Raw genomic sequence first — 20705 nt, forward strand, 5'->3', positions numbered from 1 at the left:
TCTGCAATTTTGTACACAAGAGGAGCTCAGGACATCGCCGCCCCATCAATTACAATGAAATTGCTTTTAGAGGGAATCTCTTGATGGCCAGCATGGACGGGAGCAGCAATTACAGCAACCAATAATTCTTCAGTTGTATGTATGGGTGTCAAATTAAGATAGACTTGCACAATGTGAACCTATCCTGTAATTTCTAATCTTCTGGCTGTGATGTGGCCTTTTTTTTCCCCAAATAGCTCATTATAACAAAAAGCCTCTCATCGAAAGCCATTGCAATGCAGCTAAAGCGTGATTATATGAACACACATAGACACATCTACTCGTACGCTCACATTTTGATTGGCCCATTCATTCGTGCTCAGCGCAAAAGGTCAACGCTGTAACCAAGATGAATAGCTCTTTGCTGTTTACAGTCTAATTGAGCGTTAACAGACATATTTCGGCTTCATTCTGCTCTCTGCATCATCTAATCAAACGCGAACTTCGATCAGCCACAGATTGAACCACGCTAGGATCATCTCTGTGCAGTGAAATGATTCGAACTCATGCATGTTGATATCAGATTTTAATAACACTGAGGTGAGTGAGTGGCTTCCATTCCATTTATACAGCGTTACGTTTAGTCGCCGATAAGATCAGTTTTGGAAAAAGATGGAATGACTTTAAGATGGATTTCATTAGCAAGAACCTCAACCTGAAATATGAATGACAGGCGTTAATTGAAGATGAAGCAGGGAGCTTGGGCAGAGGCTGTAGTTTGGAAAAGGCTTTACCAAGGATCGGTGGTGGCTTCTGGGCCTAGCAAATCGCCATCATACCTTTGAGAGACGTTGAGCCAGGGAAAATGGCAGCAGAGAGTACGTGGTGCCAGCAGGCATTTGTAGAAATTCAAGTGTTTGGGGTGTGGTCCAGCTCATGAAATTGAAATAAATTATTCTAAGTAATCCCTCATCCTTTTGACTCCTTTCTACCATGTTACTTCACACTTATGTCTGCTCTTTAGTTTATTTTTAATTTCCTCTCCATTTATTGATTCACAATTTCTTGCCTAAGATTCTTCCTAATTTCCCTTTATGTTTCCTTTTCTCCTTTTCCTGAATTCTTCTTGTTTTTTCTTTCCCCTTTCCTTCCTTTTTATTCTTTCCTCTGCACATCCTTCATCTTCATTTTATTTCACCTGTTTCTTCTGCTCTTTCGTCTTTTGCCTCCTCTTTTCCACATCCTTTGGTCTTTCCTTTGTTTTTTGTTCTCTGACACTCCTTTAGGGCATTTATTCCCTTCAAGGACCTGAAGCTCCATAAAGCACCCCTCCAATAGCCAAACCCATCTGTTCTCTGATTGGATAGTTAAATATGTGATTGACATGACATTGACCAATCAGATGAAAGGAAGAAAAATAGGGTCAAAATTCGTACTTGCAACTTGCAGAATTTCACACGTATTTTTTTTGGCTAAGTCCACATACAAATCTTTTTTACACACACAAATTCTTTTTACACATACAAAACTGATTTACAAGTACAAAATATTTATGACCACAATTTGAGCCCATACTCCTTTTTCATATCTTCATTTTTCTTTACTCTCCTCAGTTTTCCCTGTCTACATTTTAAAATATATTTTTCCCCTTTTGCTCTTCTCCTCATCAGCATTTTTTTTGTTCTCTCCCACTTCCATATTCTTCCCTGACTACCGTCAGTCTCTTGTCACTGCTTACTCCTTCTCTCTTTATGTTTTTCTCCTCACTGAAAGTCTCTTATTTCACTATGTCTCACTTATCTCATGCGTCTTCTCCCCTTTCCCTTTTCTCTCTTCCTCCGTCTCCCTGCAGTTCCAGAGACCACATGAGCATTATCCTCCTTTCCGCTTCGGGACCGTCCCAAATGGAAGCACAGAGAGAAACATCCGCAGCAACTACCCCGACATGCATACGTACATGGTGAAATACAACCAGAAAGGGGTGGAGGAAGCCCTAGAAAGCCTCAAAAATGGGTAAAGTTTTAATTACATTTTAAATATATTACACATTTTGATAGAAAATTATATTTAATTGGTCCTCATCCAAGTAAAGACATAGTAATAATTATTAGAATTTGTATAGTACACTTGAGGTTTGATGCTCTATGTATCTATTTCTAAAATAGGCCAATCTGATGGGTGTATTTTTAGGTTTAAAGTAATTTCTAGTAGAGCTTAATTTGTATAGAAAAGAGCTGTCGAGAATGCCAACTTCACAAAGGACCAGATCATTTTTGAAGAACCATACAGGTGATTTGGGACATTTTTTATAAACCAGTTGTGCGCTCTTTATATTTTTTTTTACTGATTTTCTTGGTTTCCCTCTGAAATAAAAATAGATTTTCAGACATCTGATCCAACATTTTCTTTCTTTCTTTCTTTCTTTCTTTCTTTCTTTCTTTCTTTCTTTCTTTCTTTCTTTCTTTCTTTCTTGTTTATCTTTAATTAGTAATACACCTGATGGAGTGTGTTGTCAGTCAGTTCCAGACGTAAAAGACCACCGACTTATGGACTGCTCTGAAATTCTGCAAAAGCATTCACGGTGGCGAGATGATGAAGTAATTGTATCAGATACTTTGGTGTCACGATCAAGTACAAGATAGATAGGAGGTTAATGTAGTGAGATAGATTCCATTAAATTTAGTGCAGGTATCCATGAGCCCAAGAGCATAAATCGTAACTATTGTGTTGATCCTTTGACTTTTTAATCTAATGCAATGTCCTAACTTTAAACTTTATCCAACCAACTCAATTTTGTTGCAGACAGTCACTGTCTGCAGGGAACAGATATTAGCCCGTGAATACTTGCCTGTCATTGTGAACCCGTTGACGTTACCTCTTTGCCCAAAGTGTTTTTTATCTTAATTCAGCCTCACAGAGCCTCTAGCTGTAGCTTTGGGGTCCAACGATATCCTTGTATCCGACAGCCTGGGTTTCTGTTCGAGACTCTTCAGAGTGTTGTAAGAGAGAGGCTCTCAACTGGTGCATTTAAATTTGGCATTATACTTTAAAAAAAAGCTGAGTAAAGCTTCTTTTTGATGAATTTCTACTATCAAACAAGATTCAAACTAGTTGATTGCTTTTTAAATTAACTGACAGTAATGTCGGACTAGAAGGCAGAATGTGGGCTGTAGTAAGTAAAATACCACATTCCTATTTGATAGGCTAAAATACCCCAAACTACACACAGAGTACACAACTCAGTAAGTACAAAAAAAATTCACTAAGGGAGAAATTCTATCGAAGCTGATGCTGGTGCTTTGTGAAAAAATACACCCAACTCTTGTTGGAACATGAATTAACTGCGATTAACCTTTTTTTTGTTTTAATTTGAGTTAAATGTCACAAACCATTCTTAGGCATGATTACGGTTACACCTGTCGAAAAAGCATCATATAATTATGCCACCCTCTAAAGACACTGAAGTCACGCTGATGTCTATTACTCTGGAAAGCTTTACAAAGCAGTTTCTAAGGCTTTGATACTCCACTAAACTGCGATGAGAGTGATTACCCACAAATAGACAAAACTTGGAGCAGTGGCTGGTTTAGCAAAGTTATTCCAAGAGCCCAGAACAACATCTAAGGAACTGCAGGCCTCACTGGGCCTTCAGAGACTGGGAAAAAATGATATTCATGGGAGAGTTCCAAGGCGAAAACCACTGTTGACCAAAAAGAACTCAAAGCTCTTCTCACATTTGCCAAATCTTGATCATCCCTAAGAGTTTGGGGAAAATATTTAGTGGCCTGACAAGACAAACATTTTGGAAGCTCTGAGTCCTGACATGGTACCAGCAGTCAGACATGGCTGTGGTAGTGCGATGGTCTGGGGCTGCTTTGCTGCTTCAAGATGCCTTCATCTATTCAATTCAATTCAAATAGCACAAAATTAATCTGTTGTCTCAAGGCGCTTTATTTATAAGATAAAGATCCTGCAATAATACAGCCAAAGACCACCGAGGAGAAAGCACTTGGCGATAGTGGGAAGGAAAAACTCCTTTTACCAGGATATAAACTCCAGCAGAACCAGGCTCAGGGTGGGGCGGCCATCCGCTGCCATCAGTTGCCAGTTTTCACAAACACTTGATTGCAATTCTTGTCACAGCCAGGTTGTTAGTTACTTACGTTTAGGATGTAACTGCTTTTCCACACAGGACCAGGTAGGTTTGGATAACTTTACTTGCTTGATAAAAGAAGTCATTATTTAAAAAAAATACATTTTGTGTTTACTCTGTAATCTTTGTCTAATATTAAAATGTGTTCATGATCTAACACATGCAAATATGACAAATATGCAAAACGGAAAAGAGAAATCAGAAGGAGGGTAAAGTTAGGCAGTGAAACACACGGTGCAGGGGATTCTGGAACAACTTCACCTACGTCTGTGGTTCATGAGGACAGCTTACAGTCTGAAAAATCCAGCAGAACTTGTAATATATAGAATAACTTTATTGACTGACTGATGCATTTGGATTTGAAGCTTCATCAGGGTGGAAATAAAATCATACAGAGAACATTTTAAGTAATATATATATGTATATATAAAAACATCAAACAGCCACTACACTTAAGATACTCCATTTGCATGCAGGAAGCTGGACGCCTTCATTTATGATGCTGCTGTTTTAAACTACATGGCCGGGAAGGATGAGGGCTGCAAACTGGTGACCATCGGCAGTGGGAAAGTGTTTGCCACCACGGGGTATGGCATCGCTCTGGAGAAAGACTCACGCTGGAAACGACCTATTGATCTAGCACTGTTGCAGTTCCTTGGAGATGGTAGGCACAGATCCAAATCTTTCATTTTCAAAAGTACATCTCGTACCTGCACACACTTTTAGATTTTCCTCAACTGTAAACGTCTGTGTTTATTTCTGTCTCTGTGGCACACTGTATGTGCACCATGTATCTGGAGTCAGTCCAGTTCAGTGTGTGCTGTATCAGCAGGGAAGTGGGCTTACAGGGAAGAGTTAATATCCTGCAGAACAGCAGGAAATGTTAGGGATATGATTATCTCTGTGACACACTCACACACACATATATATACACGTCCTACCTACACATACACACAAACACATTCACCATGGTGGCTGCCGCCGGTGTGGAGTTAATATCCTCCCTCCTCTGAGAGCTTAAGAGCACCCTCCCCGCATACGCACACACTCACACTCACTCCGAGTTTTCCGTGATGATGTAACTAACAGTGTGTTTATGGTCAACATACGGTAACTGGGTGATAAAATGGGCCGCTGGGGAGAGCTCAGCTCAAGAGGTGGCCACCTGTTCAGAGGCCTAGAGGGGTGGCTTTTGTGGTAATGATATTTAATGGAGATATGTTCAGGGACCTTACGTTCTCTGATATAAAGGGTGCTGTATTGGAACAGGGGAATGCATTAACATGACCAGAAAAACAAAGAAGACAAAATATGCATATGTATAAAGCTTTTGTGTACACCTTATGCATACATATCTTTGAGTTTTGGTCCAAAACTTTGTTGAATTTTAAAAAACATTAATAATTACCTAAATATACAGTATAATATGCACTTAATATCTCCCTTTATAATTCACATATTCACATTAAAGCTATACAGTATCTCCACAGATGGAAATATTCACTTCAGTTAGACATACCTGTGTTCCAGCCACACAGATCTCCACTATATATGGTCAGCTCATAGGCAACAAAGAATGAAGTTGCACCACCAAATGAATAAGGATTACCACAGGTTAATTAAACTTAATAATAATCATGATGAGTGTAAATTCATATCAGTGGTGTGAAGCAGTGCATGGATGAGCTGGCAAGTGTGTGGCATATGATGTGTGTGCAAAAAGAACAATAAACCAAATTAAACACACTCCAATCTGAGCACATTTCTCCCCAATATGTAGGGTTAATTTAATAGAAGGAAATCATCAACATTTAATAACCCTTTGCCCTGTGACTGGGCCATTAATGTGGCCAGGGAAAGTGGAAAGACAAGTGCAAATCATACAGTCCACTAAACCAACAACTAGACTATATTTACTCACATTTTCCCAAAATTAAAGGTGGGAATATTGGACGAGCCTCCAATTGTTACGATTCCTAGGCCGCAATACAGAATGAGTCATGCAAACTGAATAATAATTATCATAGGTTTATTATGAGAAATTGAAACCTATGACATTTGAATATTTTGTTTTCTAAAGCAAAACAAAACAAAACAAAAACTTTGCTCTACTCCAAAAACTTAAATCACCTTAAAAACTTCATCTATCCAGAATAATTGTTTGCTTTGTTTACAACAAGCATTCACACTATGGAATTCAGAGTTGCCTGAAGTTAGCTCTGTCCAACTACAGTGTAAAAAACCTCTAAAACATATGACATGTTCATTATGGAAATGGTTATCTTCAGGTTACTATAAAGCTGCCATGTCTCTGACTAACTCCCATAAACCTTCATCCCTTTTAGGAGACACCGAGCGCTTAGAGACAGTTTGGTTGTCAGGCATCTGCCAGAATGAGAAGAACGAAGTAATGAGCAGCAAGTTGGACATCGACAACATGGCAGGTGTATTCTACATGCTACTGGTGGCTATGGGCCTCAGCTTGCTGGTCTTTGCCTGGGAACACCTGCTTTACTGGAAACTAAGACACTCCCTTCACAAGTCTCACAAACTCGACTTCCTGTTGGCCATCAGCAGGGTGAGATTTGCAAGTTTGTTCACTGATTTTTGTTGTTTTATTTATTGCCTTCGTGGAAATAGGAGCAACAAAAACAGGCAGGATAGAAAGAAAGCAGGCAGCAAAAATCAAGCGGGAATTGGGATGGGATCACTGCTGATGGCATTTGTGCACATCTGGTATGTTCCAGGGTTGCACTGTGGTCCAGTGAGGACACAGAAAATGCAAAAAAGATTTAGACATACATATTGATTTTAATATATATAATGAATATATTACATATATTGGATTAAATCTTCTTTTTTAACAGTTGATATGGCTCTTTGGTACAGAGGTTAACGCTGGGTTCTGACCTGCTGGTTGGCTGGGGCCTTTATTTGTGGACTTTGAATGATTTCCCTGTGCCCACCTGGCTTTTTTCTGGGTGCTTAGGCTTCCTGCCTCAGGTTAATTGGCCGTATGTGTTGATGTTAGCTCGAACACCTGTCTATCTCTGTGTTAGCCCTGAGATGGACAGGTGACCTATCCGGAGTATATCCCACCTCTTAGTAGGGCTGAACGATTATGGAAAATAATCTAATTGCGATTTTTTGCCCCAATATTGCGATTGCGATGCGATATGCGATTATTTTTTAAGGTCTTTGTCTTCTGTATTATTAAACAAAGACAAGCAATACATCATATAGTATGGCCAATACTATATTACATTAATTTTAAACTGTTCTTTCCTGGAAGACAGACCTCTGTTATGATGACATGAGGTGATGCATGAATTGATGACTGACATTTTTATTTAACTTCTTCAATCACAACAGTATATTTGAACATACACAATAGTTTATTTTTAGCTTACAAACATCTGAGCATAAAGTGCTGACAAGGAACCCTGGTGTAAACATTAAAATGAAAGTCAGTACAATGTGCAGATTGCAGAAATATACATAAAAAAAATCAGTGGCTTTACCACACTCAGTTTTTCGACATCTGTGAACTACTAGACAGTCATTCAATTAAAAAAATAATATTAAATAAATAAAACTAATAAATAAAAAATACACACATCTTACTGATCTCTGCAGTCAGTAACATTACACATAAAGTGCAAACATAATAGCAATTGTATAAACACACACACAAACACGCCTTTAAAATTTAAAGGCGTGAAATTGGACGGTCTAGCCTTCTGATTAGCGTCACCGCTGTCTCGGTGGAGTTTAATAAACTCGGCCGTCTGCTTCTTGCTATCTAAAATATAACCAGACACTGGTGTAAATTCTCGACTGTCTCATACTTCTGTTTAATAAGTTTTCTGTTTGACGTTTAGTCAGCTGTGTGAAAACCAAGGAGGAACCCACCCGGGGGATTAATAAAGTTTTATTTTATCTAATCTAATAACTTTAATCTCAGCCAAACCGATTTACTCACGAACAAACAAAACACTGAAAAAAGCCCAACAATAACATTTTTAGGTTGTCTAAGTGACTTATATATTACGTTTAACGCGAGCAGCGAAACTCCGCGGTGATCTGAAAATGATGTGCCGGGAGTTGTGCCGTTCTCGGCCGCATCAGTAACCCTCGAGCTCCCGGCTAGCTGTCGAGCTGGTGGGTAGCAGACGCCTCTGAAAACGTCGAAGCACTTTTGCAAATATGGGATATCTTGATAAACCGAGCAGATATTTGATGTTTACACAACTACTTTCTCGCCTGAAAATATGTTAAAAGTTTATTTTGTGACCCAGAAAGATTAGTATGAGTAATTTTAAAACTTAGTAGCGGCCGCCATTGTTGGAAACTGGAGTTTGGCTGGGCCGCGCTATGAATTCTGGGATATGGTAGTAATTTGGACAGCCTTCGGCACGTCGCTGTGACGTAATCGGTCTACAAATGCGGCCTCAGGAGGATGCAGCCCATGAATTGTATAATATAATCGCAGTATAATCGCAGCCTTTGCGGTTAGAAAATTGCACTTGATCATGTCGCGATATTATCGCAAATGCGATATATCGTTCAGCCCTACCTCTTAGCCAGTGTCAGCTGGGATTGGCTCCAGCCTCACTCTGACCCTGGCTGGATAAGCGATGAAGAAAATGGATGGATGGCTGTTATGTGCTCTAACCTCTCAGCTATCAGGTTGCCTCTTGTCAGTTGATTAAGTTGTTTTTGTGAGAGAGCTGGGTTGTTTATGCATCCTCGGTTGGTTTGATAACTGATTGCATGATTTACAGAAGGGGGATTGAGAAATTGCCTCGCTGATTTTTGCATTGATCATTTAGTTAAGTGACTGATTGGCCCCTGTAATTTGATTAGTTGTATAACAGCTTGCTGGAGAGATTGAAAGACTGGCTGGTATATTATTTTGGCTCTAAGTGGTTGGTTGGTTTTTTCTTCATTTAACATGTTGTTTTACACGAAGTGGCTTTTATGTGATGATAAATTAATGCAAATGGCTGTGTATTTGCATGCAATTACATTGCGTTATTGAAAGGCCTTGTTATAATGTTAGCTAAAATGGTACAGTATTCTTATTAAGAATGAGAGGGGAGGGGAGAGACAAAAAAGGATGAAAAGCAGCTCTAATTCTGATGTTTACTCAGCATTTAACTTTGATTGCCTAATGTTCAATTAGCCTAAATCACTACCCAGTTTGTTGATGCAGTTGTTTTGGAATGTGGTTATTGAGGCAAAATGCTCTGGCCTCAGTTACAGCCAGGAAAATGGAGTCTATGACTCCAGCCTCCTCTACATTGTGCCTGGATCTGGGTTTTATCAGATTAACGGCTAAATGACTATCTGATCATTAATCCATATGGGGCGGCCCCAAGGACCAAATTAAATTTGGCTCTTTCAGGATGTCTCAGCTAACTGTAAGCAGAGAACAGTCATGGGATTTGGCTCTTTGTTTGTTAGAGTTAGAGACAGTTTGTTCTGTAAGGGACTTTAGGCATGTGTCCCCATGTGCCACTATTGGTCCAATCCTCTCAGCTTAAACAGTTTTTCCTTGGGTTCGGGGAGAATGCATAATTTACTGGTGACTAACACTTGCCTTGGTGACAAGATAAGATATTAATGAAATCTATTTTTATGCCAATGGGATGTTTAGTATATAAGAGGTGGGTCATCACTTTAAGATGGGGGAAATCTCATCTGTCAAATTGTTCCCACTAGGGCGATTCAAAGTTAAACAGTTTGTGGCTAACCAGTGATTTCTTGATTTATTCCTAAATTCTGTTTTCTTGTCTTTTGAGTCATTCTTGTCTGTGGTAATTGAGAGAAGTATTGCAGTACAGACAGTAGACATCTGGATGTAAGCAGAACGGTAGCTTCTCTTCCTGCTGTGACAGATGAAGCTGTGGCTGGATATGTGCCGTTGGTTCAATCTGTGAAAGACATATCCAGCTAGAATAGGACTAGTATTATTTGAACCTGTTGTGCTTCCCTCAGATATGTGCAACCAACATATGTCAGGTTAACATCCAATGCACAGCTACAGCCAGAATCACTGACATCATTAAGAGGAGAAGCTGAGATGGAGGTGGGTTGCAAAGTTGCTTGCAGACACACCACAGCTGAGAGTAGCCTAAAGCAGCTTCAGTAGTGTGGCCAAGACTGTTGCAGAGATTGACTTCTTGAACCCTGCCTGAACCACCACTATGTTCACTGTTTCTTCCTAATATTAGAAACACAGACAGCAGCTATAAATAAGGATTCACCAACTCTCACTGTAGTTATAACCAGCAGTGGTCTATTATAACACACAACATTGTATTGTAATGCAGCTCAGCCTTTCTCATTAGATCAGATGAAATACAAACATATAAAAGAAACTAAACAGTATTTCAAGGTAATGCCAAAGTAGTCCTTAAAAAGATCTTTGGGGGCAAAGAATTTTTCTCACGTCTTGTCTTCATTCTTTATTTGTTTTTTTTGTCCCTCTCGTTTATCTTTCAGGGTATTTACAGTTGCTTCAATGGAGTGGAGGATACTGGGCGTTCGTCTGGTTTGGCCAAACCTGATTTGACCTCCAATTACGCGCAAGCAAATATGCTTAAGATGCTTCGAACTGCAAAGGATTTGGTCTCCACCGCTAATGTAGAGAGCTCCCTGGACAACGCCACCAAGACCATTGAACAGCTGAGTCGACATGGTGGCAGCTTGCCTGTTCGTGTTCCACAAGTTGCCACAGAAGCTGTACCAGCAGGGTTTGCTTATATTACAGAGAATCATTGCTCTCTTCCTCAGCAGTCTCTAACCCCACCTCTGACTGCTGTAACCTCTCTGAAACAGCAGAGGGGTATGAGCAGGCCCACACCACTGCGCTACACACTACCAACACGCTCTACTTCATGTCTGTATGACAGACCACTTCCTGTTTCCAGCCTCAGCAGTCCCCACTTGGCCGTTGGAGAGCCACTCCCTCATCAACATCCACACCACTACCAAACCACCGGGAGACTCTATGTAGACACCCACTCACACTCGTCCTTCATTCCCTGCACCGATCTCCAGCTACCTGACATCTACACCTCTCACCCAGCCTCCTCACCCCAAAACCAGCATGTTCAACTGGGGTTTTCCCGACGGAAAAGGAGGTCCAAGAGTTTTCAGTTTGACGATGGGGATGTGGAGAGGAGAATACACGGGGAGCAGGAAAAGAGTGACAAAAGTCCTGTGTGTCTGAGTGAGCTTAAAGTCAACCACCTCCAAGACAACCACATGTCGTCCCCGAGCGTTGACAATATTTACACAGGGGAGACGATGCCTCCGCGTGTAGAGAACTACGGCTCTTGGCCACCGGAGGACCTTGTGCTGAGAGGCAGACGCAGGCACAGACGCCCCTCTTTTCTCAAAGCAACATGGGGTAGCGAGCAGATCCACCAGCTTGATGAATCCCAGTCTTCCCTGTCCAGTCAATCACCTTCAACCCTTCCAGACCTCTTCCCATGTATTCTTACTCAAACTACACCTGCTAAGGCATACAATCCTGCACATCTTCGAAACAACCTGTGCCTCCCGAGGAACCAGGCCTACCTCCATATAAGGGAGGACCAAAGGAAGCCCAATGGGCGTAAGGGCCAGCGGCTGCGCTACTCGCACTCAACCCACCTACCAACATATGGAGAAGCAGTGCAACATGGGACTGGGATAGGGCGGGGCGTGGTACGGAGAGCCACCAGCTTGCTCAGCAGACAGTATGCACATTACCTGAACTCATACCCTGGACTCCCCCTCTACCATGGTCCTCTGGACTTGCAGCACCACAGCCAGACTGCTAGCAATCACCCAGGATCCAGCCCAGTTTGCCAGCTGTTGGCTTGTGGTGGTGGGGGGTGTGGGGGGCAGCGGGCTCTGTTGTACCAGGACAGTGTGTATGGAGCCTACGGGGTCTATCAGGGGTCCCAGACTGGATCAGAGGCTCAGGTAGGTCAGGGAGCAGGGGGGCAGCCTGTGGGGAGCCCCTGTGTACTTAGGCCCTGGCGACGGGTGTCCAGCTTGGAATCTGAAGTTTGATTGGACACCTCTAGGACCTCAAAAGGTGAAAATTGTGGTTATACAGTTGACAGGACATTAAAACATTACCACTGTGGAGAGAGTTTATTGGTTAGATTAACATAAAAGGGTAAAGTGTGTGACTTGAAGTAACTGTTGATTTTCGATGTGACTTTATGTGGTAAAGAACAAAGTTTTGGCTCGCCAGATTTTACGGATATGTTGAACTGACGCGATAATCAGTACAGAAAGAAGACTGCACTGTTACCAATATATCCTCAAGAAAGCTACCGAAATCTGACGTTGGCAGGTTAAACCCACTTGCTGCTTTCTTATGAACAACGCTTATGTGTTTTCTGTGCTTCAATGTGCACCAAAATTTACAGCAGTCTATGGTGTTGGCGCATGGTTAAACTATAACCAGAGTTTTCATGCTGTGTGTGTTGTGTATATTTTATTGTGGATGGTTGGGATTTAGTCTTGGGTGTCGAATAGATGGACTATCTTTAAACACAACCACCAAAAACAAGCAGCCATTGTAGCAAGATATTTTAAGAGAGATGCAAAGCAGACGTGGAGAGTTTTATTCCAACATGAAACATTCAGTATTAAAATGCTTGTATTCCAGAAACACAAAGCAGCAGCAGTTTTCTAAACTGAAGTAATAATCATTTTGAGACATCTGTTGTTTTCAGGTAACTTAATTAAATATTCATAATGTTTTGGAGCTAAAATCTTCACGTCTTCATGTAGTGATGAGGCAGACAAGGGATTGACTATGTGAAAGCAGTCCATGTGAACACAATCTGCAAACTGGTGAAAGCGACAGGACAGGATTGACCAGCACTAGGTGTCTTAAACTATGGACTCTCGTTCCTCGCTGTGTCTCACTGTGAGGCTACAGTACAGCACAACATCGCACAGGGCCTGACATTAAATCAATTCTATATCCTAAATACTATATCAATATAGAGAAATGTGTTAATTGAGGCTGTTAGTGTCATATTCATGTATTCTACATATGATAGGAATTTATAGTCACTCTTTTTCTAAATACACCTCTGGCACATTCTGAGTTTTTCTTTTTGTAAAGCTGTCGCTGATTTATTGAAACATTTGTTATTACTGTATTAACTCTACAGTTTGCCTATATTACGATTTTCATCACTCCCTCTTTTCCACTCTTTTATATTCCCTCATTGTCCCTATTTCCCATCTCCTCTAACTGTTTAATGATCAAATTTAAATGAGGTAATTGAAAGCTATTCTAGTATCTATATTACCTGGCTCCCTCACCCTGTAATTAATCACTTAGACCAATTAAAGAGCCTTTTTGAAAGAATATGCATGTGTACTTCTTCTTTGTTGCTCCTATTTTGTTGAGGAACATTTGTATTCTAGTAGAATACAAAGCCATATTACAGTACTCTGGGTAGCCTGATACTTGATTCCATGACCTTAGTTCATCACAGCATAGAAAGTTTCATAGTACAAGGTGGTGGAAACATTCCTTAGAGATTTTGGTTAGCTACACATCTGTATCGCAAATCTTATTCAGCCCTGGGGTCAAATCAAAAGGAATATCATACGGATCCTTCAGGTTACACAGAATACATTGTTCACTATTATGTTAAGGTGGACAGACTGTGAACCAAAGCCTTTTTTTATGCATCAAATATTTATTCAAGCGTTTTGCACTCAATTATTTAAAACAAGCATTGCCTCAGGAAAGTTTTGATGGTGGACGGGAATGCTGGGAAATGTATCACTTGTACTTCTTGATTTAGCTTCCTGTCATTTGTAGAAAACGCTCGTGAACCGGTTGACGTCAACGATGCAATAATTTGTTTATAGTAAATGTCGTCAGCACAGTGGCATTATAAATTACGTTTAGCAGGTAAAGTAATATAATAGTGCAACGGTCTCCAACCTTTTTTTGCACCACGGACCAGTTTATGTCCGACAATATTTTCACAGACCAGCCTTTAAGGTGTTGCAGATAAATGCAACAACATAAAACCAGTACCAGTACAAAAAAAAGAGACGATTTATTCATAACACCCGGGAAAAGATCCAGGGAAACAGAGTTAACGATAAAAACAATAAAAAAAAAAATAACGCCAAAAAATGATAAAAACCCTGAAAACCATAAATTTCACACCTGAGCCTCAACTCTCGCGGCCTGGTACCAAACGACTCACGGACCGGTCCATGGCCCAGGGGTTGGTGACCGCTGTAATAGTGATCAAAGGAGGAAGGAGATAAGAGAGCAGAGTAACTATGTCACCAGGACCTCGGATCTGAGTTATCAGTGACTTTGCTGTGACAAAAGATCAAGTTCTGAGGGGTGAGTACTGTTTTTGTAAAGAATTGTTGCATGTTGAAAATATACAAACATGTCATTGTGTGTATGTTACAGAGATTTTGTGGTAGATTATGAGGCACAGCTAAGTGCCTGCTGTTCAGTGTCTTAATTCAGACTTCTCTGTAAATACACATCTGTTAATACATACACGACTTTTGAACTAACTTCTCTATTTGCCAAACCTCTGATCACATATCAAAAATCAACACATATGTGTAGAAAATATAGTTAAACATACTTAAATATCAAACAATGGCACAACAGTGATATCTGATAACTAAGAACTTAGAAAATATACAAGTTAGAAAGGACAGGAAAGACAGACTAGCGGACGAAGATGAGGATCTGGTCACAGATCAAAGCCTCCTTCGCTGATCTTGTCATATGGAGGTCAATCATCTGTTGCAGCATCCGGGAGGAATATCCTTTTGGTGTTTGGGTCACATGTCAGCTGGTGACACAAGGCAGAAAAAAAGATACCATCAACTGGCAGTGATGTTCTTCTGTCACTTCTAATCTGCTGTCAACTTTTCAACTTTTGACATAATTTCTGTCAGCGTTTACCAAACCTGACAGAGTGGCGATCATGGCACGCTGTTAACTCTCCAGTAACCCCTGCCTGAAGCAAATTCAACCAAAGATAACATACCTCAGTCCAAGGTGACCTTTTACTCCATGCTGTTGTCATAACGAGATAAGACTCCATTGAGGAAGCCAGATGAGTAATGTTCGGGAGCAAAAACATTGAGCACTATGATTTTTCCATTACTTTCTTCTTTGTTATTGGAGCATTGCCTTAGATTGGACCATAATATTGATTTAATCCTCTTCTCTGCTGCTGATCCCATATTTTTAGCATTTGAGGTAATTGGACTGCTTTTCATCCTAGAAGATCAGAAAGAGGCTCAGCGGGCTTTGGTAATTATGTAATTAAGACATGCTTTTTGGCCCAAGATAAAAAGCCTGGATTTGAACTGGTGAAGGTGGATTTTATCTTTTTGGGTACAACTATCTGATAGCATTGTTGTGCAAAAGGAAAGTATAGTTAGAAGAGATGCCCATCTCTATATCATAAAGCATCTATGTCATTTTCTTTTGTTGGTGAGAAGGAAAAAATGGATGCTTCTGAATTTGAACTTGTAATCTATGAAGCAGCAATGTATACAGTGGAGAATGATGTACTTGTGCTAATAAAAAACATAATCTAAATATAGCATAATCTAAAATAACCTTCTTCAGATGGAGGTTTTAAGAACTGCACGTTTCACTTCTTTGTTACACATTAACATCTGGAAGAGCTTCTCCATTCTGCTGTGGGGAAAGTAATTCATCCCAGCCATCAGTAAACACCCTCTACATGCTATCAGGCCATCTGGGGCTCTGTGACCAGATCTCTCCACATTTATGTAACTGTAACACATCAGCACCATTTTTTTTTTGTTGCCATTCTTTAGCTCTTGCATATTGTTTTTATATTTACCATATGTTAAATTACAGTTCACATTTTTTAGTTGTTAGTGAAAAGTTTTAACTATTGCATGAATATAACTAATAACTAACCTTAAGATGACTCATAAAAACTCTTTGTCAAAACTTTGGTTTTCATTGAGTCTGAATTTTAAATTGTCCTGATCTCTATGGATCTATGGATTGTTATGCATGTCCATCCATCCATCCATCCATCTTCATCCGCTTTATCCGAGGCTGGGTCGCGGGGGCAGCAGCCTAAGCAAAGAGGCCCAGACCTCCCTCTCCCCAGCCACCTCCTCTAGCTTATCCGGGGGAACACCAAGGCGTTCCCAGGCCAGCCGAGAGATATAATCTCTCCAGCGTGTCCTGGGTCTGCCCCGGGGCCTCCTCCCGGTGGGACATGCCTGGAACACCTCACCCAGGAGGCGCCCAGGAGGCATCCTTGTCAGACGCCCGAACCACCTCAGCTGGCTCCTTTCGATGTGGAGAAGCAGCTGCTCTACTCTGAGCCCCTCCCGGATGGCTGAACTTCTCACCCTATCTCTAAGGGAGAGGCCAGCCACCCTTTGGAGCATGTATGGATCTAAAAAAAAAAAATCAAAAGTCACAGCGAGAAACACGGGTGAACCTTCGTAAAATTGACTGGACCACCAAAATTGCTCCAAGAGCCCACCACATCCAAGAGGTCACAGAAGAACCCGGAACAACATTTGAAGATCTGAATGCCACACATGCCCAAATAAGATTAACACAGCATTTTATTAAAAGAACATCATACTAACAGTTAAACGTGGTGGAGGTGGTGTGGTGGTCTAGGGCTGCTTTGCTGTTTCAGGACCTGGACGACTTGTTATAATTGATGGAATCATGATTTCTGCTGTCTACTAGAAAATCCTGAAGGAAATGCTTTGAAGCGTAGCCTTACTTGTGTTATTCAGTAAGACAATGGCCAGAAACATAAAAGCAAGCCTCCTCTGAGTGGTTAAAAAGACAAAATGAAGATTTTGGTGTATCTTCACTGGACTCTTTGCAGTCGAAGTAAAACTAAGTAATCCCATGATTAGGTAATTTGCAGAACCACCTTTAGCAACAATAACCAATAAGCGCACTCTTCTTACAGTTCATTGAGGTTTTCAGACATTTGTTTATAGACATTTTTCTAAAGGTCCTGCATAGCATTTCAATCAGACTGAGATCTGGACTTCGGCTGAACTATGCACATTATGGCCAAAAAATGTTTTAAACATCTTCATCCATCTTCTTTGCTTAGGCTGCTGCCCCCGCGACCCGGTCTCGGATAAAGCGGATGTTTTAAACAGATTAAGATTTTTCCTGGAAATCCTTCACAAAAGAAAACAAACCTATATGGTTTTAGTCTTTTTATAACTGCACTGTTATTCATTTTAACATTTAACATACTAACTGAAGCCTGCAGAGTCTCAGATGTAGCCCAGTATCGCATGGTCTGATCTTAGGGTGTATATGCTGGGGCCTTCACTGCCGCGAAGATTGTGTCATTGCGTTAACACTGTGAAAACCACAGCTTTCATAGAGATGGTCACACTTGTTGATGATCAGTCATTTGATTATTTTTAATTCCAACAAGTCTCTTCTTTTTAACAAGTCATATGTCTTTGTATACACAAACTGTGCAGGCTGCGACACTTGCTCGATGAACCACTGCGCCTAAGGACAGCAAAAACGGCTGCAGACTCTTCTGTTTTGTTGTTGTTGCACAGCATGAAAAGGCTGGCACAGCTAGCAGATAATGGTAATAGCCACACAATAACTGTGAGAGACACTGTACAGAAAATCATTTCAGTGTTTTACTTGAGTGCTTTGAATTAAAAAAAAAATAAGCACAGTCATTTGCATTCCTTGAGGTGACTAAATGCCTGGAAACCTGGATGTATTCCAGTGTGTGTGTGTCTGTGTGCCTGTGTCTTGATTACATGTGTGCAGAGGCTCCATCAGTACTGATGAAGGACCTGTCCTGCCAAATGATGAAAGATGTGACTCATGCATATGAAAACATCAATGGAGCACCTGGGACAGGCTGCCGACGTCACACACAGAGACCAACACATTGACATGTTTTTAATATGAAGTACTTGCACAACATTTACACATTCAAATCATTTTTTTCCATCTATAAATACATACTGACACACATAAACATATGGCATCTCAATCCCAGACACGGATGAAAGGGGAGGGAAGCACATGAAGAAATGAAGAACAATTAGGCACCTTTAACAGCTTGCTGATTTAATTTTCATGTCAGGACACAGTAGTCTATAAAGACCACCCTTGAAGGTAAAACATTATTCATCCATTCATCTTGTCATTTGCACTGACACACCTCACTTCACACTGGGATGTTCGACTCGTTCATCCAGTGTGTAAATCTGCTTGTTTATGACCTCTTTTTAAATAAAATTAATGCCAAGAAGCACAAACTGAATCTGGCAGCCCAGTTAATTTTTAATTATGCATATGCTTTTCTTTTTAAAAAAAATATACGGATATAAACAAGCAGCAACCTTGACAGGGTCGACGGCCACAACGTCTGGAGTCACCAGAGAGCCGGAGTCCGGTCTCCTCACACCTCCCGCTTGCGAATAAATTGCTTCACATGTCGCGGCAACAGCTCCAGATGCTCTGAGTCACCTTGAGACAAAAGGCTGGCTTGCCCTCCCTGATAGGTGAGAAGAAGGAAAAGGAAAGAGGAAGAGGGGATGAGATGAGAGGACAAAATGTGTGGGTAGAAATGAAGAGAAGAAAAATATTTGGAGCAAGAGTTGAGGGGAGGAAAAAAGATTGTCGAGGGAAACTAGAGATGGCAAAGGAGATGGCTGAGAATTGTCACAGGAGGAGAGACAGAAAGCGAGGAGGAGGGCACGAGATGAGGTGGCTCGGCGAGGAGATGGAGAGAATAAGGTAGGGGAGGTGGAGGGAATGAGGAGAGAAGAGGAGAAGGATAAGAGAAAAATACTAGGACAGCTGATATGAGAACAGGTGGGAAGTGTGCAGGAGAGCAAAGAGAGGCAAGGAAAGATTTATTTCTCTGTGTCTGACAGAGGAAGGATTATCATTTGAATTGCAGGACGACAATATGGAAAACCAGGAAATGTGGAAAACCTTCCAGTGAAAAGATCCCAAGCATCTTCAAATCTTGGGTGAAATTACAGCTGCGTGAAGGAGTACAATTTTGTAATGATGGCCTTATTAAAATTAAAGAGAGATACACAAGCACTGAAAAACAACATCATTGCTATTTCACTGGCATACGTACATGCAAGAACATGCTGTAGATGACAGACGCTCTGGTTGTTTTGACTTTCGCTTTCATATTAACTAAATCATCAAAGCAGTACAGCATTCTGAGTGTGACAGCTGTCTGTGCATATGAGGACATATTTTATTGTGCTACAGTATGCAATTAAACTTTGAATTTGAGACTCCACGTGCATGTCTGTGCGTGCTTGTGTGCGTGAATGTGCGGGCATGCAGCAGCTCCCGCTGTATCCGAGACGAGACGATTGGATCTGCCAGCCGGCAGGAACGTTAATTACTTCAGCAATCTTCAGGCTCATGCCCCACAATCACTCCCATCTTTGGGAGGGGAATGAGCTCGGCCATTCAGGAAGGCCGAGGCTGTGATTCAAATCTGTTTTGAGGGAGAAGGAAATCAAATAAGCAGAACAATACAGATGGAGGCCAGAGCACGTTTGGATGTGCAATTTTCGTTTTGGCTTTAAAAATTTATATTTGCTTCTACTTTCTGTAACAGCTGGTACAATCATAGACAATAAATGCTTTGGTGTAAAAGTAACTCTACTGTTTGTTAAGTTGAGATCAATTTTGGTCAGGGAATTTTAAACACAGAGATATGTAACTGAATTAGACCAGTGTCAACCTAATTAACAGATCAATTATCTAGTGTTTAAACAAACTACTGAAATGCATTTTTTCTCTGCTCTTTAATCATTTTTAATCAAAGTAGGCTGCTTGTCCTTTTTTCTTCAGACTACGACAGACTCTTGTATAGTGAGTCTAACCATGTTAGAATAGCTAGATCTGGAGCAGCCCAGCATTACTGCAGCTAAACTTCCCCTCCATCACAACTACAGAGGGCAGTGATTTCTTCAATGTAATTTCCAAGTTTAATCTGTTTTAAAGCTTAAAGTTTTGCATTGTTAGAGACATGGCTGCTCTGAGGGACAGGCGGAGTATATGCAGACACTGCTGTAGCTGTAGGTGCTAATAATAATCAATATTAAAACAGGATGATAAGGAAAACATGAAACCCACAGCAACAAGCATGATGAAAAAGACAAGGGAACACATCAGACTATGAAGCCAAAATGCTAACCAAGGCTTTAAAATGTAAGCTCACTCCATAGTGGCTACATCTCTTAGGTTACAACCTTAATTCAAGCTACAATATTAAAAACACACCCACACTTTCTTTGCAGGATGTAAAAATCTTTTGCTGTTTATATTAACCCCATTAACGCCAGACTCCTTGTTACCACTGCTCATAAGAGCAAAAACGAAGAAAAAATTGTTGCCTGTAAACATAATCTGAGCAACAGTTATACTTCCTACCAACCCAAATGAGTACTAGATAAGAAATAAGTACTTTCTAGGAGACATGGTGGAAAAATGGGAGTGTGGTACCATGTCTTG

The 20705-nt window shown here is 40.7% G+C and overlaps 1 protein-coding gene across 1 annotated transcript in view; it reads left to right on the forward strand.

Annotated features, from left to right (window-relative positions):
* LOC101467299 (glutamate receptor ionotropic, NMDA 2C) overlaps positions 1-13508 on the forward strand; it is a 63608-nt gene extending 50100 nt beyond the window's left edge. The window contains exons 14-17 of the mRNA XM_076887653.1: positions 1832-1992; positions 4609-4796; positions 6478-6710; positions 10640-13508. Of these exons, the coding sequence (XP_076743768.1) occupies positions 1832-1992; positions 4609-4796; positions 6478-6710; positions 10640-12199 (2142 nt within the window). The 3' untranslated portion in view covers positions 12200-13508. The remainder of the gene's footprint in view (positions 1-1831; positions 1993-4608; positions 4797-6477; positions 6711-10639) is intronic.
* The last annotated feature ends 7197 nt before the right edge of the window (positions 13509-20705 follow it).

This window comes from Maylandia zebra, linkage group LG8 (assembly GCF_041146795.1).
Source record: "Maylandia zebra isolate NMK-2024a linkage group LG8, Mzebra_GT3a, whole genome shotgun sequence".
Lineage (NCBI taxonomy): Eukaryota > Metazoa > Chordata > Actinopteri > Cichliformes > Cichlidae > Maylandia > Maylandia zebra.